General features: G+C 38.7%; 1 protein-coding gene across 1 annotated transcript in view; it reads left to right on the top strand.

Annotated features, from left to right (window-relative positions):
• Nucleotides 1–20,977, top strand: part of LOC140233942 (hephaestin-like protein) — a 53,644-nt gene extending 32,667 nt beyond the window's left edge. Inside the window, exons 11-17 of the mRNA XM_072314028.1 lie at nucleotides 2,929–3,141; nucleotides 4,890–5,127; nucleotides 5,807–6,276; nucleotides 6,768–6,932; nucleotides 10,504–10,686; nucleotides 11,933–12,052; nucleotides 20,916–20,977. Coding sequence (XP_072170129.1) covers nucleotides 2,929–3,141; nucleotides 4,890–5,127; nucleotides 5,807–6,276; nucleotides 6,768–6,932; nucleotides 10,504–10,686; nucleotides 11,933–12,052; nucleotides 20,916–20,977 — 1,451 coding nt within the window. The remainder of the gene's footprint in view (nucleotides 1–2,928; nucleotides 3,142–4,889; nucleotides 5,128–5,806; nucleotides 6,277–6,767; nucleotides 6,933–10,503; nucleotides 10,687–11,932; nucleotides 12,053–20,915) is intronic.
• The last annotated feature ends 5,609 nt before the right edge of the window (nucleotides 20,978–26,586 follow it).

Below are 26,586 nucleotides of genomic sequence, written 5' to 3'. Positions count from 1 at the left end.
TGTACTTTGACTACGTTGAAACTGATGCGCCAGGTGGTTTACGAGCGCGTTTACTACATACATGCACACTGTGAATGCTGGGCAATCGTAACCCCATAGAACTCAGTGCTGTAGAACTATATCGCAAGCGAAGCGACGTGACAGCTAGCTAGCTAGCTCAGTCTGCACTGTTTTCATCAGTGGCACGGGTGTGCGCGCGCGCATGTACTCGTATACGTACATTGTATGTAGCTACGTAGCTACCTTGCGACGGTAGACACACTGCTGACCTACATGTGTAGGTCCGTGAGATACACACCATGGAACTCTTGATACACACACACACAGCGCGCGAGCTAGCTGCATGCGCGCCATGTGGCGGCGAATGCGTGTAGATTTACATATGTATGAGCGTATTTGCTCGGACGTTACTATGGTTGTTGCATACGAAGCCACGCCTAACACGTTCGCTGAGATCAAAAAGTTATTGCAAGGGGTATCTTCTAGACAATATCCCCGGTCCAAGACGTGGAGCTAGCGAAAAACCGACCTCACCATCGGATTCAGCACATCCTAAACTACTCGCATGCCACACGCTGGTACAAGTAGCGAAGCAGACGCCGAGATATCGAGATAGGTGTGATTCTAACGACATTTACACCAATTTATCGTCGGAGTCATGTACCAGCGCTTTGATAGATTATGGAGCAAAACTTCCTCTTTCATGTGATACCAAAGTTGTTAGGATTCGATAGCGGCATGGACCGGGGATTTTGCAATAAATGCGATTTTTTAGCACAAAACGCGGGGTCAAAACAGCGTAGGCGCGCGACTCCATTGTGTTCTATGGGGCTTGCGTGTTGTAAGATAGGGGCGCGTTTTGTCCGAAGGTTGGCAGTGCGCAATCAGACACCCTAACTTTAGATCTGGTAGACCTATTTTAAACTTTAGGGCCTACATCTAACATTAGACTAACGTTAGTGCATTAATACTAGTGCTCATCTCCCTTCAATATATTTTCAGCTCACCTAGATTTTCTGGTTCTGGCCAAAGCCATGGCTACCATGACTTTTCCTCTGCAATTCATGATAGATTTACAGGCATGCCTGGACCGCAGAAACTGTGTGACAGCATGGTTAGCACTGGCATGATCACTCAGACTGTACCAGACCTGCAATACTGTGCATGCAAGTACCTGTGATGTGATGCAATGTTTAGTATACAAATGATGCACAGGATAGAGTGCATTAGTGTAGGCGTAGTGCACTCGAGGGTATTTACAATTGTGAAACATGCACGAGGCGAAGCCGAGTGCATGTTGCACTACATTGTAAATACCCGAGAGTGAGCTACGCCTACACTAACGCCACGAAATAATCCTGTGCATCATTTGTTTTATAAAATGGGTCGAAAATTCGAAAACTAACATCATTTTTCAGCGTTTTTCACGTACCTTTGTGGGTCAAGACGTCCGAAGATGTTCGTCCCAAACTTTTACGCACGTCGCACTCGCGGAAGTCCCGCACATACAGTATAAGTATAATGGGGGGTTGGGTTTCCGGACACCCGCATGAAAACTTACTTATTTTACATAGAATATGCACCCTTTACCTTAAAGACTTGATATAGACTCCTCATATAGGCCTACTAGACAACATACTCTGAAAACGGCGTGAGAATTAACCTGCTAAATCGTTGGATTTGCTCTTCAAAGTGACTCCATGTACGCGTCCGGTCCCATAACACTTGGTCTACTGTACTGTACAAAGTGTACGTATATGTATAGTATAGTACAGTATACGTACGTACGCCACATATGTTATGCACAAGGGAAGACAGGCCGGCCGGCCGGCAGCCCGAACTAAAAGTTGTTTACAGGATTGACAGCGCGTACGCGTATGCATGCAATTCATCAAAGGAGCCGCCGCGCGCACAGACGATCGGCAATCTACCATAGGATTACAGGCAGTGCAATAGTACTGAAGTAAAGGAAGGAGGTGTGTCTCATTTCAGAGCTTCCTATTGGCTACATTCTTGAACCCATTTTATAACTAGTTATACTGTATGCTGCAGAATTTATGCGCATGCAGCTGCTGCACGCGTATTCTGCACTCTGAGCGCGCTGAGTCTGCCAGGTTTGCTAGTCTCCAGAAAGAAGCTTTTTCTACAACTTGTCATATGATTCCCTGCGGGCAGAGTCAAATTACTGGTGAAACAATCTTTTTATATCTACTCTCCTAAATTATGGGAGAAACTGCTGTTTACATTGTTAAAAAAAAAAATTAGTAGAAAAAATAAATGGTATTAGGGAAAAAAATATACAGGAAGGACTATACAGAGTCTGAATGATAAAGACTAAATTGTTAGTTACTGCTTTCTTCCGTGGGCTTTGTTAGTTACTGCTTTTTTTCCGTGGGGAAACTTGCAAAGTTGAATCAACTGGATGCAGTTACTGCTTTTTGCAAAAGTGAAAAATTGTATTTTTGGTCACTTTCATTTTTCTTTTTGCAAAACTGACCTATTAACATTGGAGAGCATTGGGTAAACTATTCATTTTTGCAAAAAAGTAAACATTCATAAAAATGTCAGTTACTGCTTTTTTCCGTGGGGGGGGGGGGGGGGGAGATGTCCAGTGTAGCAGTCCAGATCCTGAAATAATTTATGTTGCCATAGTGTTTCAAATTTGATGTACTGAGTCTAAAAACAATGTTTGACATGTGTGACATCAACTGATGTCTCAAAAACCTAGGCTGTCATTATAAACCCAATGTTCTGGTTGGTTTTAATTTTTGTTACCTTTGAGATATTTCTGTTTTTGTGAGATATGGAAGTAAACTTATGATTAGAGCTTTGAAACAGAAGAGACAGAATGCATAGATAGAGTATTTTTTTTTGTTCTTGTTCAGAACTACGATTATTTTATTTGTGCCTGCTCGTTGTCCTCTATAGGTATCAATGGTTTCTCTTTCGCCAACTTGCCTCAGCCTGTGATGACCTCGGGTCAAAGGGTCGCCTGGCACATTCTCGATCTCGGCAAGGACACAGACCAGCACACAGCTTACTTCCACCAGCTCAGTTTCCTCTGGGAGGGGCGGAGAGTGGACAGTGTGCCCCTCTTCCCTGGCACTACCCAGTCCTTTGTGAGCACGCCCAGAAACCCTGGTGAGTTTATGTTCATAAATTATGTGCTCTCAGATACACCAAGTTAGTGTAAAACCATGAATGTTCATGTACATTTTAATTTTGCGAGAGCCAAGATTTGCGAAAAAATGCATGCAAAGGCTCTTGTCTACACTATATGCATTGAATGCCAGAGGCACTTCGTGAAAATTTCATTCTGCTATTAAAGATATCATGTTTTACAGTATTGTATATTTCCTAGATGTATGGAAATACGACGTATGATATTAAACCACATAGACACAATGTCTTGATCTACAATAACTGTATGGTTGCATCATACCTTGTGCACCATCATTTTTTTATGAGTTGAGCTCATGAGTATGTATGAATCTCTTGGGCAGTATGAACTTTGCGCAGGCGGCTTTGGGCTGTGTGCTTTGAGGTCATGTTGGAGTCATTTGGTAGTTTGTAGAGATGCCCCATCCACTTAATATATCACATGTAGGAGAACATTCAGACATGGATAATTATGCTAAATATTGAAACAGTGCTCAAATCATCGTGCTAATATATGGTATTATATAGTCATACAATATAGTGATATACCAAATATAGTGTATAAATACAACATGGCCATTTAGATGCATAAATCTGTTGAATATCCATGCCATATATCCAGGTTTGTTTATCCATATTAGAACCTTCTGGCTTGAAAGGAGGGTCAGTCTACATATAGAATTAAGTCTTGAATTAATACTCAAAACACAATGTATATTGATATTGTACAGATATAAATTTTGTTGTGCACCAGTGCTTGACAAATTTCACGTGCATATATATCAATTAGAATTGTATAATACAATGTATGTGACACACATTTTACACGTTTCTTGTTTGTTTTACCAAACTAAGTTAACATGGGCATTATTGGGTCTCTTCTTCTTATTCTGACATCTAAGTTAGGTCACCAGATTTGCTCTCTACTGTATTTTACATCTGCAGTCTCAAAGCAAATAATGTCTGCCATTTTGGAAGTGGAAACAGATGTTAGGTAAATATGAGATGTCGTCTGCTGTGGCACAAGCCCTGCACAGCAGAATGTTTCACCCTCTTTCTTTTTAACCCGTTGATGATGGACTGATTTTGCTATGACACATATATCCCATAGACTCTTGCCCGAATATTCTCAGGACTTGTCCTCAATTGCGTAATTATTGGACCCATGTGAGAAACAAACAAACCAAATGTGTACCAGTCAATATTTGGCTGTCATCATCATCAACAACATCATTGTCATCAGCAACATCATTGTCATCAACATCAGCAGCATCATCATCATCATTGTCATCATCATCATCATCATCATCATTATCATTATCATCATCATCATCATTAACATCATTGTCATCATCCGTATTAGCATTATCATCCTCACAGTCATCATCATTGATACCACATCACTTGATCAATATCAATGTCATCATCATCATTATTATCACCACCATCCTGAACATCGTCATCATAATCACCATCATCATCACTATCATTAACATGATTACTACAATATTTTCATCATTAACATCATCATTATTATCACCGTCACAATCTTCAACACCATCACATATCATCATCATCATCATTATCACTATCATCATCATCAGCAGCTTCAATATCATCTGTGTCATCATTATTTTGCTATATTATTATTGTTATGATTGTTTTCATCAAATATTATCGTTATCTTTATCATTGTGACAATTTAATCTTGCAATATATTCTACACCCAGGTACATGGCTTATTGAGTGCCATACGAACACACATCTTGTGGACGGCATGTATGCACTCTACAAGGTAGAAGAAGACACCTCCTCCTCCAACCAGGAGGAAACGGAGCCAGAGGATGGAGTTGTCCCTGAGAGTGGTACAGTGAGGCGGTTCTTCATCGGAGCAGTGGAGGTGGAGTGGGACTACACACCGGTTCTCTACGACCCCGTCAGGAGCCAGGCTCTTACAGATGAAGCGAGGTTAGGATGGCTGCAGTTGGGGAATGTTTCTCCTTTTCACTTTCAACCACTTTCAGTCTTACTTTTATTAACCTGTTGAGGACGAATCCTGAGTATACTCCGACAAGTGCCTATGAGAAATGTCTGTTGTAGCAAAATCGGTCCGTCCTCAACGGGTTGAGGTGGTTGCCTCATTGAATGTCATCTTGCATCATGTACTGTAAAACCACCAAACACACAAAAAAGAATACACAGGGCAATTCTTCAGCTGTGTATATTCAGCCAGTTTTTGTATGTTTAACACCTCCACGCTCATGCAGCGATGCATGCTGGCATTGGTGCGACGGTCCAGACTGGTAGAAATCACTGTTGGAAAAGTAACTTTTTTCAGGAATGGGCCAATAAAGAATGGAAAAACTGTGCACCTACTGGTCCAGCAGACAGGTCGGACCTGTAGAAAAAAATGGGTTAGTGTGCAGCTCTGCATTCGTGTATATATATCTTTTATCATTGTACTTTCACAAGCTAGAATGTTTTATGACATGCGTCATGCACCATGTTTAGTAACAAATCCCCAATTTCTGTTAATATATCTTTTTTCTCTCTCAAAAAAAAAAACACACAACAACAAGAAGGCATTTTCCCCCATGAAATAATTATGAACTTGTGCTCTTTGTCAATGTTTAAATGATATTTCCAGCCCTGGCTACGTCTTTGTGACAAGAGGAGATACCATGATTGGGAGCCGGTACCGCAAAGCCCTCTTCCGAGAGTATGAGGATGGCACGTTCGTCCGGCAGGTGATGCGGACGTCCAACGAGGACCTCTCCCTCGGGCTGCTGGGCCCTGTCATCAGGGCCGAGGTCGGCGACACCATCGAGGTCGTCTTCAAGAACATGGCGACGCGACCGTACAGCATCCATCCCCAAAATCTCCTCTACGATAAGGCCAATGAGGGTGAGGTTTACGGGAATCGGACCGTCAGTGACACGCCCGTCCAGCCCCAAGAACAGAGGACATACACCTGGTATGTGTCCGAAGAGCACGGACCTTCCGCAACCGAAGATGCCTGCATCACCTCGGTGTACTACTCCGGTGTCCTGCGGGTTGAAGATACCAACAGTGGCCTCGTGGGACCAATGGTCCTTTGTCGTCCAGGAACTCTTGGAGGTACGTCTACATCAAGCTACACAGGGCTACCTGTGCAAATCCGCATTGATACACTTTAACCGATAAAGTCTCAGAAATCACATAATTGTTCTTTTGTGATTTTTTTTTCCATCACAAGTTTTTCACTTCTTTATTAGTGTTCCATTAGGTAGAGTAGACAATTTTCTCAAATCTTGCAACTGAAGCAGAGTTTAATATGTGAGCAACAGGATATAAGCTCAAATAAATGGTAATCATTTTTACTCTGTGTCTCTGATATCAAATACTAATATTAAACAGTAAAGATTGTGACAGCAAAATACAGCACCAAAGGACATAAATGTGAATCACCTCAGGCGATTAGAAGTGGTCAACAAACCTATAATCTATAGACTTGCCACAGAAAGTATACAAAGAAAGTACTGAATAAAAAAATGCTCCATAGGTCAGGCGGGAGTATATCTACCAAGCAGGGTTTGCGATTGATCGTGTGATATCCGTACCTGTTACAGAGAATGGGCGGAGGAGGGATGTCGATAGGGAGTTCCACCTCTACTTCTCAGTCCTGAATGAAAACAAGAGCTGGTACCTGAAACAGAACATCCAGCACTACTGCCTGACACCAGACGCAGTAGATGAGAGCGATCCTGACTTTGAAGAAAGTAACCTTATGCACGGTAAGAGGAAAGTTTGGTCAAAAATACTAGTACTTATTCTCAAGGTCGGGTACTTCCAGTAGCTGGGGTGAGAAAAAAAAAACAAAACAGCTTGCCTGCACGTTTGAGGAGCTTAAGAGTGCAGTGTACAAATCTATCTGGCGATACAGACGACACGATATGGCATTCATGAACTTGGACTGTTGGCGTTCAGGATCATCGATCCACTATTTTTTTCTGTATGATGTGCCCATGAAATTTTTTGTGGCTATGAGATTAATCTGATGGTTTCAGGGAATTTCAAAGCAGATAACAGAAGAAAAGTTGATAATTTTGTCTCAAAGTATGCTGAGCATAGGTTTGTTTTTACTCTACCTGCCGCCCTCCCATGACTCATGTCACATTAGATACCTGGATGTCCGACCATGAAAAAATTACAAATCCAAACTAGTTAAAAGATACTCTGAAAGGAAAGAGTCAATGTTTACAAGCACAACAGTAAAGATTTAATCAAAGTGAAATAAAAAATTGGGAATTTATGAAATTGTGAATTTTTTGGCTAAATTTCGTCAAACAGTTCTCGAACAGTAGATGCAAATGATATAAATTCAAGTTTGCCTTGCAATTGAGGCCTGGCAAGTCTTGCTGAACAATTTTGTGTGTTTTCATGCCTACCCCCCTTGGAGAAGCAAAACACTTTGCCCTTCTGATAAGACACAAAGTGGAGATTCCCATGAGCAAAAGAATCCAAAGTTTAGCACGTACACAATCTCACTTCATTCTTTCCTTGCAAAGAGCAGGCTGCTATACCCATTGTTGTCCAGACATATAATTGCTTTTCAAAAGAAGTCTACTTCTGTCTTGTTCCCATATGCCATGAAAATGGAAAGATATGTGTGTGCACCGATATGTTTTTGTTCTATAGGCATTTTTTACCTCTGAAAAAATAATGGCCATACTAAATTCAAAAGTAGGCCCTACACAAATTTTTAGATGGACACTCCTTCAGAAAAGAAATGATTTTAAAGCTATTATTAACCATTTGCAGATGAAACAAAAACCCAGCTTTAAAGCTTCAAAATAGTTCTAGAATGTGATAGAAACAACCAATGCAAAATTGTTAATCAGTATAATTAATGTTAAGTATTGTTAAATATACAACATATGAACAATAGTTCTGATAGAATTGTTTCTGGAATAAACTGTCTACACTTACCATATTTATTGCAAAAAATAGTGATATCTTCTTTAGTATATTTAGGGTTTGTTGCAAATTTTTTATGTGGTAGGATGTTTTATGATACAACTGACCTGAACATATGAATCAAATGTGATAACTCGGACATTTTTAAAGTCACTGTTCCCAATGGTAAAGTTTAAGATTTGACATTGAAGTTTCAGAGTTGATGGTATAATTTATTCTTCTGTGAAAAATTTGCTATTTTACAGGTTCGCTCAGCATCAGAAGTCAAATGGATTATGTACTGAAACATGTGTATTTGTAGTCTTTTTTATGCCTCCGCCACTAAGTGGTGCCGGAGGCATTATGTTTTCGGGTTGTCCGTCCGTCCGTCCGTCCTTTCTTCCGTAATGAATTTTGTGGACAGCGTAACTAAAAAACCTTTTGAGGTATCCTAATGAAACTTGGCATGTATATGTATTAGGGGGTGAAGTTGTGCCTATCAACTTTTGGGTGCACATGCTCAAGGTCAAAGGTCAAAAGGTCAAGGTCAAATACATAAAATTTCACTATTTCCACCATATCTATGCAATGCCTGAAGATATTTTCTTGAAACTTAGTGTATACACGTATTACCCAATTAAGATTCTTTGTTGAAAGTTTGGGGTCATGAGGTCAAAGGTCAAGTAAAAATATTAAAACTTAACTTTTTTCTCTGTATCTTGGAAACTGTTCAAGGTATCTTCATGGAACATAGTATGTATACATGTACTGACTGGCAGTGAATATCTAGAGAATTTAGGGTTCATGGGTCAAAGGTCAGGGGTCAAAGGTCAAGGGCAACACTTCAAAATTTTACTATTTCCCTCATATTTATGCAACTAGTCAGTGCACCCGGGGAGTGCCAGAAATCCTCTATGGGGATTCCCCCAGCAATGGTCAAGGTCACTGGGTCAACGGAGGTCAAATAACTGTTTTGCGCTACTCCTTGGTCCGATCTTGGCCAAACTTGCTGGAAGCATAAGTAGGCGTACACCTGGGAATCCCCATATTATGAGTAGGACAAAGAGATTTTCCCCAGTGACTGCTAGAGTGCGGAGTCTTCATACGCCCTGTACTATTGTTTTGTGAGCGCAAGGGGAGCATTGGATGACAACGAGGCGGTACAACGGTAGGCTCACCCCTCGTGCTAACACGCTAGCAAAGGAGCAACCGAGGAGCAGCCAAAATCAAGTGCGTACTCGCGTAAAAGTTCAGAAGTTCGCGTAATACGCGCTGCTATGTAGAAATGTATACATAGTACGCAAAGTCCGCCATTGTTAAGTGAGCTATGGCGGCCCCCATGAAATCACTGACTCCATTGTAGAGTCCGCCCTCTAGTGGTGGGGAGGAGAAAAATCTCTTTGGAGTAGGACTACATAGCGCCCTCTATCGGGTGTCTGATTATATTTCTGGGGAATCCCCGTATAAGTAGGCCTACATAGCGCCCTCTATCGGGTGTTTGCTTATTGCAGCTGACGAAGATTAGAAGTTATTTGACCTTTAACCCCAGTGACCTTGACCTTTTCAAAAATGAACCCCTCAAGGGCAAGTTCGTGTTCAACCTGCATCCACCCACTAAGTTTGATGGAGATCGGACCAAGGACCTGGGAGGAGTATAAGAGGAACAAACAGACAGACAGACAGACAGACAGACAGACAGACAAACGTTGCTCAAATTATAGTGTGATGCCAGCAGGATTATCTTTTTTTTTACACTTGGTGTATGCATGTATAACCTAATAGAGATTCTCTGGAAGCTTTCGTTTTTCTTCTTTCTTTTTTTTTGTTTGCCTCAAAGGTCAAAAGGTCAAAGATCAAGGGAAAGTGCTGAACTAACTTTTTCCTCCATATCTCAGAAGTGGCTCAAGTTATCTTGGAACTTACTACGTATTTATGCATGTTGTACCTGACAGTGATTATCCTATGAATTTTAGGGTCAAAGGCCAGATGAAAATGGTAACAATGAATTTTTCATTATAGAAATTGCACTTTTTCTCCATACCTTGAAAATTACTCAATGCATAAACTATGAATGGGTCAAAGTCAAGTTAAAGTCTTTAAATCCCCAAGTACATGCTCTCCTATTCATCCAATTAAACCTAGGTCAAGGAAGATGAACATTCAACACATTTGTGACAAACTTGTCATTTTAATATTTTGCCAATTTTGTGAAAATGTAATCACACATTGTCTACATGTACTATAGACCTATTAGGAAAATCGTGCATTATGGCGGAGGCATACCAGTCGCCTTAGTGACATTTCTAGTTGTTGCTTTCATTTGGATGACAAAAATTGTGTCTCTACTCAAACATGCACCAATGGGCCATGTCATTAACTCTCATTTTTCTCATATCCTTTGCCCTCCAGGAATCAATGGCTACTTGTACAACAACCTCCACCACCTGGAGATGAGGGTTGGGGAGCGAGTGGCGTGGAATCTCATCGGTCTCGGCGATGAAGTGGACCTCCACACAGTCCACTTCCATGGACACACCCTGACCTATGAGACGGAACATACCAACAGACTGGATGTCTCTGAACTCATACCAGGTGTGTATCGGATCTTGTGTAATTTTAATTTGTTACCTCCACCAAGGAAGGAGTAGGTTAAGGTGATCATCGGCGTTGGTTTGACTATTTGCAGAATAACTCAAAAAGTTGTGAGTAAACGGATTTGAATGAAAATTGCAGGAAAAGTTGATAATGACACAAGGAACAGATGATGAAATTTTGGTAGTCATCTGGAAATTTTTATGGATTTTTGAAGGATTGGGGGGGGGGTATTTTGGCGTATAAAGTCAGTGAACTTGGGAGTTCTAGCTGCATGTACTGAAGGTTTACATACGCACGCACTAAAGCGCCTGCTCTGCTGATTATGTAAACAAAAGGCTTTTATATTGGGAAATTGCCTGTGTGTTTTGTGGAAATTAGTTGCTGGCTAAATTAGCGGAGGTCTGCACTCTCCAAGTGCTTTTCTAGTTTATTTTTGTCATATCTTTAAGTTTATGTTATTTCATTTCATATTATATTACCGTATGGTTATTGAATCTACTCTATATCATATTATTTAATATGAATCATACCAGTTATTCTTGTTTTGACTGTATTTCATCCCATCTTGTATCATTTAATCATATTCCATTTTTAGTTTGATTTAATTTGATTTTATTTGATTATTGGTCAGCAACATTCTCATCATTCTCAAGAAATAATCCTTTTGGTCAGGTCAAACATACATAGTAATAGAGTTAAGAAAGCACAAAGTACAAGCTTTGGCTGATTGCTTTGCACAGTGCAAATCAGTAGAGGTATGAATACAAGACTAGTCATAGAACTTGACTATTTGCAAATTTTGTTCACAGCCTATACTAAAAAAATGTAACAAAACACTATGATGATGGAAAATGAAGAAGCCAAATGTTTTTAGGCAAATGGCTCAATCTTGAATATTACTATTTTATTGATATAATAATGAAGATAATAGTGATGATGAGATAGTAATTGTGATAATGATATTGGTAGTAACATGTTATAGTGGTAATTACATCATAGATAGTGTATACTGCCATTGCTGAAGCTTATAGGGACAGTGCAGCTATCACCTCATTTTTATGTAAGCAGGTGGTATTTTGAGTTAATGATGTAGTCAGTTTTCAGTGGATGTTGAATTATAAGTAAGAATTTGTGATGGCAGCAGTCAGTGTGAAAGTGAAAAAGTTACTAGCATGAGTTGTAATTGCCGGCAAGATGGTCAAATTACTCTATTTATGTCTCAAATCCTGTGTGTGAAATCTAGGGACTTTCTTGACCCTTAACATGGTGCTCGACGACCCCGGAGTCTGGCTGCTCCATTGCCATGTCAACGACCACATCCTTGGAGGAATGGAGACATATTACATCGTTCACGATGCAGATGGTGAGTGGTTTATTCTGCCCTACCGCTGGAGTGGATGTTTCAATTTTATGTGTTTGAAATTTGTTTCCCTAACAAAGAGCCTTAAATGCTTATGGTGAAGCTAACATGGCACCAGTGGCCTTTTAAGAATGATGCTTTGTTCTAAGTTTGTGAATGTAATTTTCTTAACAGCAATGGTTATTAACCTAAAGCAAACTGAATACTAGTAGATCACAGAGCCAGTTTGGAGGTGACAATTTCCACTTTCACAAATTCTGTCAGATACACAATTTCAACAAATAAGCATGATGCAATATGTATAAACATGAAAGTACAAGAGTATATTGAGCAAGTGGATAGGCTTTATGAAACTATTTGTTGAAAGTCATTGTGTTTATGGAATAGAGATAATATGTGATAATGGAAGGGTCAGGAAAGAAAGGTCAATAGAATTAATGGTCTATCAAAATAGTTCTACAAAGTAGTATGCCTTGTAAAACCTGCTCCAAGAAAAACTGGAAGACTTTGACAATTGAAATATCTTGAATAACTTATCTGTTATCCCCTCCTAGAGTTTCGAAGTGCAGCACCACTTTTTGATTTGTATTGAGAAAGAAAGATTACATGGTTGTGGGTCATTCAAATTGGTGCTGTCGTTGTTTTGTTTCTAGTGTTCCACGTCTTACAAGCTTGGCTTTTTAGTGGAACACTTTTTTCCGTCGATATGAATACTTACTTTTTTCCTGTTACCATGACAAAGTGTACATTGTTTCTTTTTTTAAGACATCATTCATACATATACTTTATATTGTATTCGAAAAAAAAAAAAACTGTCCTTATCAGATGAATGAAAGACAAATTGATAACTTGAAAGAAGGAAAAGCCTAATCATTGGGCCTCTTGAACCACTGTTGCCAAGAAAGTTAGATGCAAATCAGATCATGGATTTTCATGAAAAAGTGAAATTCCTCCCATTCGTCCCACTTCAAGCTGTACTACCTGCTAGCTGAACCAAGAGAAATTCCTCTCTGCAAAGCTAGATGACATCTCGTAGATTAGTCAGCAAGCATGATGAGAGATTTTTCATCCCATGCTCTTTCCTTCCACCTTTCTTCCAAACTACAGAAACAACGACCCCAGAAACTACAACTTCGGTGTCTCCCACAAACAAAAGCATGGTTGTTCTCACCTTCCTTTTGGCATGGACTGTTACACTGTGGACAACGTTTTAAATGGAAGTTTCCTGTTTGAGTGTGTGTGTGGGTTTTTTTTTTTTTTTTTTTCGTAAGAATTGATAATGGTACAAGAGATCATACAAAAACTTTTTTTTTGTCTTCACAATGACAATTTCATTCCATGATTATAGAGCTGTTGGTACATGTAGTTGTAAGTTGTGAATGAGTAGATTGTACCAGGCTTTTCCATCTGGTTGTGATATGTACTTGGTCCTAGAATGAGCATAATTTGCTGATATGCTAAATTGAGGACTCCATGCTGTCCTGAAGTCATTTATTGCAACATAGAAATACCTAATCGGAAGTATAAAGCACTCTTTGATTTATAAAGGTCACCTGTACCGTGTATGATGGACAAACCAATGGATTTAAAAAGAAAGTATGAGGATTAAAAAAAAATAGATGGACTTGTCGCTATTATTCAAAGTTGAGCAAGGAATTGCCAATTTTGATATGTAGAAGTTGACTTAAAACAGAAAATGAAGCTTTACCCTTCAGGTAGACAAAACTTTATATTGCTTTATTTCTATGTTAATAGTCAGATAGCAAGAGATGGTACATACAATATCTGCCTCTCTCCACCTTTGGTGGGACACAAATGTTACTTATTTGTCGTAATGACAGAAGCTAGCAAGCAGACCAAGATATGGACTCTTTGCAGATTGTAATGAGTGTTTCAGGTAAAGTATAGCTTCTTCTCTTGTGTCTGCATTTTACCTCTTCATACAATACAATTTTGGTTGAATGTGTGAATGTCACTTTACATTTTTAATACGTGTGTTTTAAAGCTGTACTTCATAAATGACATGAAATGTTTTGTTGTCCCCGCCGAACGAGTTCGAGCAGGGGACTATGAAACGGGCTCCGTACGTGTGTGTGTCCGTCCGTGTGTCCGTCCGTGTGTCCGTCCGTGTGTCCGTCCGTGTGTCCGTCCGTGTGTGCGTCCGTGTGTGATCAAAATGTTCAAAATGCTACTCCTTCGCCATTTCTAACCCGATTTTGATTCTGTTTGCTTTATATGATAGCACTACATGGGAGCTTTGAAACTTCTATACAGAATTTAAATTGTGACCTTTGACCTTGACCTTTGACCTATATTGTACATTTTGCTTCAAAATGCTACTCCTTCGCCATTTCTAACCCGATTTTGATTCCGTTTGCTTTATATGATGGCAATAGGTGAGGGCTTCAAAACTTCTACACAGAATTTTGACCTTTGACTTCTTTGACCTTTGACCTTGATTTTTGACCTATATTGTACATTTTGCTACAAAATGCTACTCCTTCGCCATTTGTAACCCGATTTCAATTCCATTTGCTTTAAGTGATGGCACTAGGTGAGGGCTTCAAAACTTCTACACAGAATTTTGACCTTTGACTTCTTTGACCTTTGACCTTGATTTTTGACCTATATTGTACATTGCCTACAAAATGCTACTCCTTCGCCATTTCTAACCCGATTTTGATTCCGTTTGCTTTATGTGATGGCACTAGGTGAGGGCTTCAAAACTTCTACACAGAATTTTGACCTTTGACTTCTTTGACCTTTGACCTTGATTTTTGACCTATATTGTACATTTTGCTACAAAATGCTACTCCTTTGCCATTTGTAACCCGATTTCGATTCCGTTTGCTTTAAGTGATGGCACTAGGTGAGGGCTTCAAAACTTCTACATAGAATTTTGACCTTTGACTTCTTTGACCTTTGACCTTCATCTTTTTACCTATATTGTACATTTTGCTACTAAATGCTACTTCCGGCGGGGACATATATTACGCACCGCGTAATTTCTACTTTTCCTTGTTAAACTTGCCATATCCTTGAAATCTTTCAGTGTAGACAAGAGCTTTCAAATCAACATGCAAATTAGAATAATTTGTGGCTTCTTTGTTTTACTAGCTAAGAATAGAATATTTCTCATTTAACATGCTGATGTTGATTTCAAAAGAGTAAGAAACAAAGCCTTGTCATTGGGCTGTTTATATATATAAACATTTCTTTTTAAAGACAACAAAATGGTGAGATGCATTGCTTGCTATTATTGTGATGACAAATCTTTGGTATGAATTTCATGACAGCACTTGAAAGTGTATGAATATCAGTTTTCTGACAATGGAGAAACTTTCATTGAGCCAATATTTTGTAATTTCTATGCAATACAGTTAGACAATCTAATTCACATTGCTCCATTTTGGTGATGGTGGTATGGCAAATTGTATTGGCAAATTTTCACACCATTCATCGGTGATCAAACATACTGATTGATAGCAATTGAGAACATGCTTCAAAGTAAATCAAATCTCTTTAAATCTAAAGAGAGCTCAAATCTCTTTAACACTTTGACACATACTGTCTAACTGTGACTATTACGGCATGCCATGTCGACAGTTTTCTAGTGGTAATGACAGAGGTATTGTTAAAAGGCAACTGCTACCATGCTTGACATCCTTCTTATAATATCTTGCATGTTGCTTCACCTACAACTTTGGGCAATCCATGAGTGTTAATCAGCCGAAGAGTTGTACCAAGGATGTGTGGTGTCTCAATGGTGTGTAGATACAAGAGCTGTTCTGGCATCCCAACCCACAGGAGATTCACATTTAACATCGTAACAGTCGGATTCTATCAAAGCACAGGTGAAAATGGATGCAGTTTGAATGCCTCCAAAGCAGAAAGACTGAAACCTTTATGCCATTATAATGAACAATCAGAGATACGTGAGCAGCAAAATGAAGGCAATGCATGCATGACAATTTCTTATTTCGTATCAATAAAGCCCACTTGCAACATAGCGGTAACTCAAAACACTGTTGTCTCTTGAAAAATCAGAACCCTTAGGGTCTACTTTGAAACTGTGTGCGCAAACTCTTGTGCTTTCAGAATTTTAAAGAAACACGATATTGCGTGACGTGAAAGTGTTCATGAATGAGACATTTACATAATGGAATTTGATCAAGTGAAGCATACTTTTGTAAAGTTATCTGTGACCTTGAGAAAGGTATAGAGTTTCAATGGTACTGGGTAGGATAAGAAAGGAGGGCGTGCATAAATGTGGTATACAATCTAGAGCAGGAAAAAAAAAACACACACACACAAAACGGGGAGACACCCATGCAAACTTTTATTGAAAGAAAGTCGAATGAGAGGGATAATAAAATTGAGAGAAAGTGAATGTGATTTTTGTTCATGCTGCAATGAGAATTCTGAGGAGTCTAAAAAGCAAGTGCATGAAAAAAAACAAACAAAGAAAATAAAGGTTCAGATGACGGGCTTCCTTCTCAGGCATGGTGAAGTAGTGTCAGCCTCTGGTTTTGAATATACCCGTACAAACTAGTCAAGGTTATTTCAAATCAAGATTATTTCAAATATTGCTGGTACACTGTGCAGCAGGGAATTTTTGTACCTTGTATTAGTAAAGGTAATGAACATTGTGCTTTGACCAGTCTGACTGGTAGATAATCAGTGTGAGTGTATATATCTGGATTTTTGTATTTTGTGTTTCTTATTAATTGTTGTACATGTGTAAACTTATTGGTTGTACAGGACTTTTTATTGACTTTTATCCATTGTACAGCCATGAAGTTTTGTAAGTGCATTTGCGCCTTCAGAAGGGGTCATTTCACTCTTGTACATGGAAAATTTCACCCTCTTCTGTATTATTTTATTGCTTTTACATACAGTGTATATTAAATCAATAAATGGAGAAAAACTATCAACCTGTATTGTAATCCCCTTTCTGTTCTTTATCATTAATTGTGATAAGTATATATGATTGATTGATAGATAGATAGATAGATAAATAGATATATTGATTGATTGATTGATTGATTGATTGATTGATTGATTGATTGATTGATTGATTGATTGATTGATTGATTGATTGATTGATGTTATCATTATGATGAGTGTATGTCTTGAATGTTGATTTCACTGTTTTATACGTGAATATGTCACCTTCATCACGTTGTTTAACTTGACATAGGAGTCTAGATACTTATATTTTCAGTCTGCTCTTCTCACATCAAGCAAATACAACCAAGTACAAGCAAAACAAAAAGAAACTAAATTTATTGTAAAAGACGTGCAGTCTTTTATAAAAATGCCTTTAACAAATTACAAAGAGTGCAAACTGGAACGAAATTGTGTGCGGAAATTTACTGAAAGTATTGGAATACAACAGACATACACGTGCAGTATAATGATGACGATGTAAATAATGTGTCTACTATTTTGATAGACAAGCTGTTGTGGCATATGATATGCTATACAAATTCCTCGTCTCATGACCCTTTTGTCCTGTGTTGTTTATGGGTTTTCCCGCTCTGTTTCATACTTTTGTCACTCAAATCAATTAAAGTGCATTCAAATTCACACACTGACGTCAAACAATCGATATCGGTCTTTCAAGATTAAAATTTGGGCAATGGAATTCATTTGGCGGCACGCGATTTGACTTACGAGCATTCAAATAAATTAATCTGCAAAATTAGTTTCATATCTGAGCATTTGATTTTTTGTTATCATTCGATTTATTTTTAGAGCAAAACAATTAATTAACATGCATACGAAATCGTGAACGTACTTACAATTTCAGATGCTGTGTATTGGATTTCGATACTTGTGCATTCAAATTAAAAAAAAAAAAAAAGTAGGCCTGAGGAGCCTGTTTGGGCGCCCAATTTCATTTTGGGGGATTCAGTTTAATGATTCGTTATTTGGTTTTAATGATTTTTTCATTTTTATTTTTTTTTCTATTATCTATATATTTAATCATGTCTATATTTCTCTTGAAAAGCTTTGCCATTATATATTTTCATTTTGTTAACGGCAGTTCATTTTACCTCAAATCAATCAAATTTCAAACCATTTCACAACTTTAAAATTGTATATTTATTCATATGTGTGTTTATATTGATAACATGGTTGTTATTTATATTTTTATATGTATTCATATTTTCCATTTGTCATCAATGTTCGTTTACACAATGAAGGGGCTCTGTAAAGCCGTTGCATGATATATATTAACTGGTTCTTATTGTTTACAACTTGTAAGATGCATCTTGAATTAGATGCACTTATTTAAGACTTGCTTGCCCTTTCATGATTTTGAATGACTGAAGAAACACCTAACATGCTACTGCCATCTGATTTTGAATGCCCCTTTTCTAATCTCCTAGTTTAAATGTGAATGATTTTCTTGAAAATTGTGTTGCAAGAATAATTATTTCGAACGAAGGAAAACTATTTTGAATGGCCATTCCTTAATCTGCATGCTCTCTATCTAAATTGCAGGTGACTCATTTGAATTTTGTTTTGCACAAAGAGCAAATTCCAACGAGAGAAATTGAAATTAAATAACCATTCGTTAAATCGTGTGCTCTTTCTATAAATTTAAATGACCCATTTGAAAAGCGTTTTGAAAGAATAGGGCCTAACTAAATCGAATGAACAAAATACGAAATCCAATGCCAATTTGCATTGGCGATCACAACTATCGCAAATTTTAATGATGTTATCATTAAACTGAGTGATAAAATTTTGAAATTGAGCGGGAAACCTATATTAATTGCTCGGGTTTGCATGGATTGTCTGTGTCTGTGCCAGTATCTGTGTATTTGTGTGTGTGTGTGTGCGTGTATGTGTGTGCGTGCGTGTGTTTGTGTGTGTGTGCATACGTACAAACACACAGTATCCACGTAATTGCAGTTTAAAGGGATGGGTATATATTGGTGGAGTTGAGAATTTTGCTTTTAACTTTTTGCGAAGATATCAAGAAGCCAATTATGAAAGAGTACAGACCGTATCATTTTGAGAGGAATTCAATGTTTATTTGATGAAAATCGGTTTTGAAATGGCTGAGACATAAAAAAAAAAACAAAGAAAAAAACCGCTTTGTTTTTATATCTCGGCCATTTCAAAAACAATGTTCATCAAATAAACATTGAATTCCTCTTTGAATTACATGTTTTTTCATATTTTCTAAAAGTTTTCTCATTACCTCACCAAAAACTGTTAGAAACCTGAAGTTAGGTCTCAACCAAAACTATACGATCCCTTTAAGCGCTTCCATCTATACGTTAGGCCCTCGAGAACGGGGAAAATAATATTCTGACGTGAGTGTCCTTCTAAAACCTTGGAAAACTTTAAAGTCAATGTCTTCATTAATGAGAAGCTACTGTCGATGAAACACATGGCCATTTTTCTGCAAATAACTAGATGGCTGATTCGGTTCCTGCCTATTAATAGCGATGATATATGTTATGCGCGGCTTGGGAAGATAAGCGTCTTTCTGATGACAACATTTTCTCGCCCCTCTGTCTGTCTGGGTTTTTTTCCCCGTGACATAAGAAAAGGAGCAACAGGACTCTTTCGTGCATCTTTCCCATGTCATGGGAATTTTGAAATTATCATGAAAACGTAAGAGGATCCGTTTATCATTTATTTGAACTGCATTAGGACAACAAGAACAAACGAAGTCTTCAAGTTATCAAGGTATCAAACTATCTAAGGACACCAACCAAGCATGGAGAGGGTGTTTAAAGGTCTGATGGAGTATCCCGCTTCCACATCAGAGAGCGTTTGCATTAGAATTTAATTTCAACGATCTCACCGTGGGTGACAATTGTTAATTTTTTAAAAATAAAATATCATCCTATGTTGTTTATTCATTTCTGTTTAAAAGAAAAAGAATTGGGAATTGAAGTACATTGTAATAATTTCTGGTGTCCTTGCCTTCCGCTGCATAATTACAATGCAAACGAAGGGTAACGCTTATAAAGTTGAAACAATACTATTCTGAAGACAATCCCTTCTCATCTTTAGGCAAGACAAGCATCGGGTCAAAAAGGGCGTGACGGCGCCAAATGCGTTTTCCTGTTGAGTTACGAAACTACAAACTACCAACATATATCATTCTTTTAAAGACCCTGTCACACCTTTCGGGCAAGCCTTGCGTGTGACTTGTGAAGAACAATTTTTGCTACCCGGAGGTCCCCGCAGATTTCCCGCACATGACAGTATATACCTAGCACCAGGGAGGTTTCCTCTCACCTCCCTGCTAGCACTTATCTCGCCCGTATATATAGTTGCCCGGAGTTGCGCACGCAAGTCCTGTTTACCCGCAGCCAAGTTTATAGGCCCTGTCACACCTTTCCGGGCAAGCTACGCGAGCTTGTTGCTTGTGGGAATTTTCCAGCATGCAGGACTTTTTTTTTTCTTTCTTTTTTTGCGGGCGGACAAAGATTTGGGAGAGTTTTGCATGCGTCTTACCTGCTGGACCCGTGCTACTTACGTTATATTCCGTGTGACCTGCGTGTCAGGTGCATGGGTGGTGCGTGAGGGCTGACAACTCGGTGAAGGAATCCCAGAGGTCCCACAGAATGTCATTAACTTGGCCGCACCCGACTCTCAACTGTAAACCAGCAGAAAGGCGGTAACTGACCCTCATTATGCACGAAATTATCTCGTATAGGGCCCGTAGAGCTGACTAGCTGCACGGATTTTTTTGATTTTTTTTGATTTTTTTTTTTTTGTTATCATCGACATGGTTCTTTGCCAGTTAAACACCCGTATTGTGCTCGTAGAATGCCTACAAATGACGGGCAACTTACGTACTTCAAGCGGGTTAATTGCCTCTGACCTGCGGCAGCTACGGGCCTCTTACTGGTGTTCTGCCTGGACCTGGGATCTGCGGGCAATCCCCGCGACTAACCCGGAACAAGTTTCGAGCTGCGGGTATATCGGACTTACGTGCGCATCAGCTCCAGGCGACTACGGGCAATATGTACGTGCTAGGTAGGCACTGTCAGGTGCGGGTCATCTGCGGGGAGCTCCGGGTTTCAAAAAAAAAAAAAAAAAAATGTCCCCCGCAAGTCAACACGCAAAGCTTCCCCGGACATCATCCTCGTTCATTGTGATTCGCAATGTATTTTCGAAGCTTTCTTATTCCTCATCCCAAACACTATAAATTCGAAAACTCTGTACCCAGTATTACAGATGTTCAAATGCTAACATCTGAAAATCATCCGGTTCTCTCTTTAACAGGAATCCTAGAAATGATAAGGAAATGATACAGTAAAAACTGAAAGAAAGAAAGAAATGGACAAGCATTGTGTAGGATATGGAGATGCAAAAGATGAAAAATTAAAATAATTATAATGAAGTAGACCGTATTATTGTTTCTTGCATTATAAAATATTATGTGAATAAAGTATGAAAAGTGTGACGAAGCAGGGGATATTTTAGAAATCACGACTTCAGGGATAGAAGAAAATAAGGCGCTGAGTTGAAAAACCGTGGTTATGCCGTAAACACTCTTGAGGCCCCATTTCATAAAAGATGTTAGGATGGCAACTCTTGCTGGAATGTCAATTTCCAATAGCAACAGCAAATCAGAAAGCTGGATTAATTCTTGTCATTACCATGACAATTGCCATTCCAGCAAAATGTTGCTATCATATCAACTTTTTATGAAATGGGAAGAGTACCTCGTCAGTCATTTCTGTCCCTTTTTCATTTTACAATAGAAACGATCGAACGATTGAAAACACACACACACACACACACACACACACGTGCACACACTCACACACACGCACACACACACGCACGCACTCACACATAATTGACACACACTCACAAACTTAGGTACACGCACTTTTACTGTCTGCGTCACTCTGCAACAACAACCGTCTAATTCAAACGCCTTTATCTTCCAATGCAATTAGGTCTTATCGTAGGGCAGGAACTAGAATAGTCGTCTACAGTATTTACAATCATTTGCGAGTAGACATCCATATGTGTCGTAGCGGCAATTTCTCACGCAATTAGTTACTAGTTAAATGAGGTTAATCGCCCAGATATATTATTATGCGTCACTTCCTTCCACGTAGCGCTGGGGTTAATGGACGAAGCTTTCCTTTCTTTTCATTCATCTTTATTATCATAATTCTCATGTTATGGAATATCTTATTTACTACATTATCATGTATCAAATTTGATTACACATGAAAATGATACACTCTAAAAGATAAAAATGCTAAAACCAACATTTTGAGTGTAAAATTTTACATTTACAAAAGGTTAGAGGAGTGAGAACATTTAAAGTGTTGATTTACCATTTCATTCTTTAGGGTGTATCTGTTACCCATTATAAGAAACAGAGCTGATAGTCACAGAGATCTTATACAAGATGGAACTCTATGATTACATTGCTCAGCTATAGACTCGTTCAGACTGGACCCAGAGCATTGTACACGACCGACTCACGTGAGTCATCCCTCAAGCTAGTGTACACCCACGAGTCATAATACGGCCCACGAGCTAGGCATCGGAAATAAAGTCTGAGTAATATAACCACGAGTCATACGACTGCACGTCACGAGTTCGACACCCACAAATCATACAGCCCATGAGCTCGACACTAGGCAAACAAGGCCCACGAGTTCGACACTCATTACATCACGTCACATCACATTACATCACATCACATGTAGTGTCGTCTCGTGAGCCTTGTTTGCCTAGTGTCGGACTCGTGAGCCTTTTTGCCTAATGTCGGAGTCGTGGGTCTTGTTTGCCTACCGTCGGACTCGTAGGTCTTGTATGCCTTGTGTTGAGCTCATGGGCTGTATGACTCATGGACCTTTTTCAATGTCGAAATCGTGGGTCGTATGACTCGTGGGGTGTCGGTCTCGTGAATGGAATGACCTCGAGTCATAGAGTCCAAAAGCGTGCACCAGTCACACAGTCAACGACCTAGACACCAAGTAACAAACACACTAAGACACTATAGACAATTTAGGCCCACGAGCTTGACACTAGGAAAAGAAAAGTGGCCAAGAGCAGGACATTAGACAAAAAGTTCATGAGCTCGACTCTACGGAAATTGACATTGGTTTATAGATGGCGTAGTTCGTGGGCAGTATAAGACTGGTGGATTGTTTCCATCATGAATATAATGTTACGTCTCTCATTTCTTCCAAGATATTTTGTGGCAAGGCATATAGGCCTATTACTGTGTTGGATTCTCAGTAAAATCATGTCAAATGGGAAAAAGGGGATGTAGTGTTGCATTCATTTTTATTATCAAGTTATCAAATCATTTTGCATAAACACAGAATATGACAAACAGGGAGGGTTAAAGAGTCGTCTAAAGGTTTTTTTCAAAGACAACTAGATAGGGTTCAGTATTGCAGACGATGATGAAAACTGAACATGGGAATGTCTGAAACAGAACCAGCTAACTAAACACAGGCCCGTAGCCAGGGGGGGTGCGTCGGGTGCGTACGCACCCCCCCCCCCCCCCCAAATTCTGAAAGGTCCACTTTTTCATAATAACGGTTTTTAGCAATTCTCAAGATAACAATCCAAATAAATGTAAAGACACATTATATGCTACGTAAATGTGGAAGAGTACGTTTAACAATGTTAAAAATAATTGTACGAAACCCTTTTGTTGTATGAACCATCGGATCGTCCCCATGCACACAAACACAAATGTTATGTATCAATTTGTGCGAGCTATTTATATTGGCACTGCATGCCATGGCCCTTGGCGCGTGTGACCGGTGTTTTTTTTTTTTTTTTTTTTCCACTGGCCGCCCGAGTACGTGCGATTCGTGGATGACATTGAGGTTGACACTTGCATTTTTTTCACAGGAACAGAGGTATAAAATAAGTGGATGAAAATCTAATAGCCTCAAGTTTACATATATGATAAAAATTAAAGAAATTTCCTCGAAATTACTATAATCGAAAACCTGAGACATTGTATCTTTATATCTACGTCTCACAAAGATATAGTACATGTATATATAAGTACATGTTGGCATGATAATGCCTGGGGATAGATTATTATGTCAACTATTTTCCATTATGAATGCATGCTCCAATCAAATTGTGAAAAGGTGGTCATGAATTAGCATTTCTTACGAACGATCAGGAGAGACAAAACAAAATGAAAGGCCTGTCTTACTCCAGTTCTCTTGTAACACTCATTGGGCCATTATGCATGCCTAACGAATTATAATAGCTGCTTTTTCTAGCCCTTTTGCTAGTACCAACATTCGAGAAAAGATCATCTATCAAGTAACTGTACGATCTCCGTGCATAATCTAATGCTTTTAAACACACTTGCCTACTCGCCTTCAGCTGGCATTTGCTTACGGTTCCAATATTGTTCGCCAGAAAGCATCCCAGAAGACTGGAACTTCAAACAATGCTTAAAGACTAGAAAAAGACTAAGCGAAGATCACACTGCACAAGTGCACATTCAAAGGAACGGCAAATGCTCCCCTCTAACTCCTGTTATGTAATCATCATTTTCTATTTTGGATGATTACTTGCCTGTCTCAATATATTGTTAATTATTAGTTATACATTTTCTCATGTTGTGACAGTTCGATTGGTTCTCATTTTGAAGTGAGCCAATGCAAGAACATTCTCACTTATAATTTCCAAAGAGTATTATGCAGGCACGCAAACTCAATTTAGTTGTATTTCATTTAAATGTAATGGGTAAGAGGGTATGAGAGAGAATGCTGAGCTATGAAGTAAAATGGTAAAGTAAAAAGTTTGTCAGATAGTATTACAAAAGCCTGAATATTGCAAGAGCTCCGGAGTAAAAACAGTCAGGGAAAACCCCTATGTATGATAACATTGTGAGAGCGTTAGACTGCATTGTGACGCGTCGTTATTTAATTTACATTCTTTATTCATAGTTTTCATAAAAAACACAGGTAATGAGCCGGATTGGGATAAAATTCTCACTAAACTTACAGCTTTGTAGAAGTCTGAGTCAACAGTATCACACAGTACTTCAAGACGTATAAGTACAAACGATTTCTTGAGCCTGCACCGTTTCAGGCTCTGTTCTGGATACGGCGGTAGAAACTCATTCTTTTTTGTTGTTTACTTTATCATTATTTACTAATCTCTTTTCTAACTTACAGGTAGCGGATTTCTTTGCAGGCCAAATTCGGAAATGTAGTGTTGATTATTACTTATACATTTTCTCATGTTGTGACAGTTCTATTGGTTCTCATTTTAAAGTGAGCCAAAACCTAAGAACATTCTCACTTATAATTTCCAAAGAGTATTATGCAGGCACGCAAATTCATTTTAGTTGTATTTCATTTAAATGTAATGGGTAAGAGGGTATGAGAGAGAATGGAAAGTGCTGAGCTATGAAGTAAAATGGTAAAGTAAAAAGTTTGTCAGATAGTATTACAAAAGCCTGAATATTGCAAGAGCTCCGGAGTAAAAACAGTCAGTGAAAAACCCTATGTATGATAGCATTGTGAGAGCGTTAGACTGCATTGTGACGCATCGTTATTCAATTTACATTCTTTATTGATATATTTTCATAAATATCTCAGGTAATGAGTTTTTTGTTTGTTAATTTTATCATTATTTACTTATCTCTCTTCTAACTTAAAGGTAGTGGATCTCTTTGCAGCCCAAATTCGAAAATGCCTAGAGACAGCTAGTAACCAAATATGCTACTATAATTTAATAAATAAGAAATAACCATTCCAGTATGTATCTTAGTGTGCACAGTAAGACAGATCAAATCAAATAGGAAAACATCTGAGCACTAAGCCTGAGGTCTGAATTTGCACTCAACTTCTTCCAATGGCTAACGGATGTTTAATTTTTGAATTTCACTGACCTCCACATTTCACAAATAAAACCTTCTTAGCATGATGGTTAATATGACATTTGACTGATATTGGAGATGTTTGCGAATCGGATCTACTACCTTTAATATTATTAAATCTAAAATGATTATTTGAAAGTTCGGAAATGCTGGAAATATCCTACCACAAGGAGGCAAAATATAAATGGTTCACATTTACAATTCATTTTGTTTTTAAAATTTTCTTATTTATTTTCGTTTTTGACAAACTCGCATACCAACGGCTGATATACTGTATAGTAAAGTGAATGTTTCATCTTCCAAACAGCATCCAATGGGATGGAAAACTCCAACTGAAAGGTGGACACCGTGACCATACTCGCTAAAGAAAACGCGTAATAGGGGTCGTTTTTTCTCACGGATTAGATGGAAAGTGTGATGTACGAGCGTATAAAGGGTATCAAAAAGGCCGAAATTTGGGAAAATGGTATATTGTTCAATCATGATGAAGTACTTCTTTAGGGTGCAGGAAACATTTAAGGAATACTTGTTTTTATGGCCCGAAAAAATCATATGATCATTACTCGTTTAGGGGGCATTTTGAAAGTCCATGTATGAGCATGGTGTCCACCTTTTAATTGTCGCTACCCCTCCCGGGACAGTATCAAAGGACCGTTTTGTTAAT

The sequence above is a fragment of the Diadema setosum genome, chromosome 10, assembly GCF_964275005.1.
Source record: "Diadema setosum chromosome 10, eeDiaSeto1, whole genome shotgun sequence".
In the NCBI taxonomy this organism is placed as follows: Eukaryota; Metazoa; Echinodermata; class Echinoidea; order Diadematoida; family Diadematidae; genus Diadema; species Diadema setosum.
Note: the sequence above shows the minus strand (reverse complement) of the source record. Positions and strands in the feature narration are given on the sequence as shown.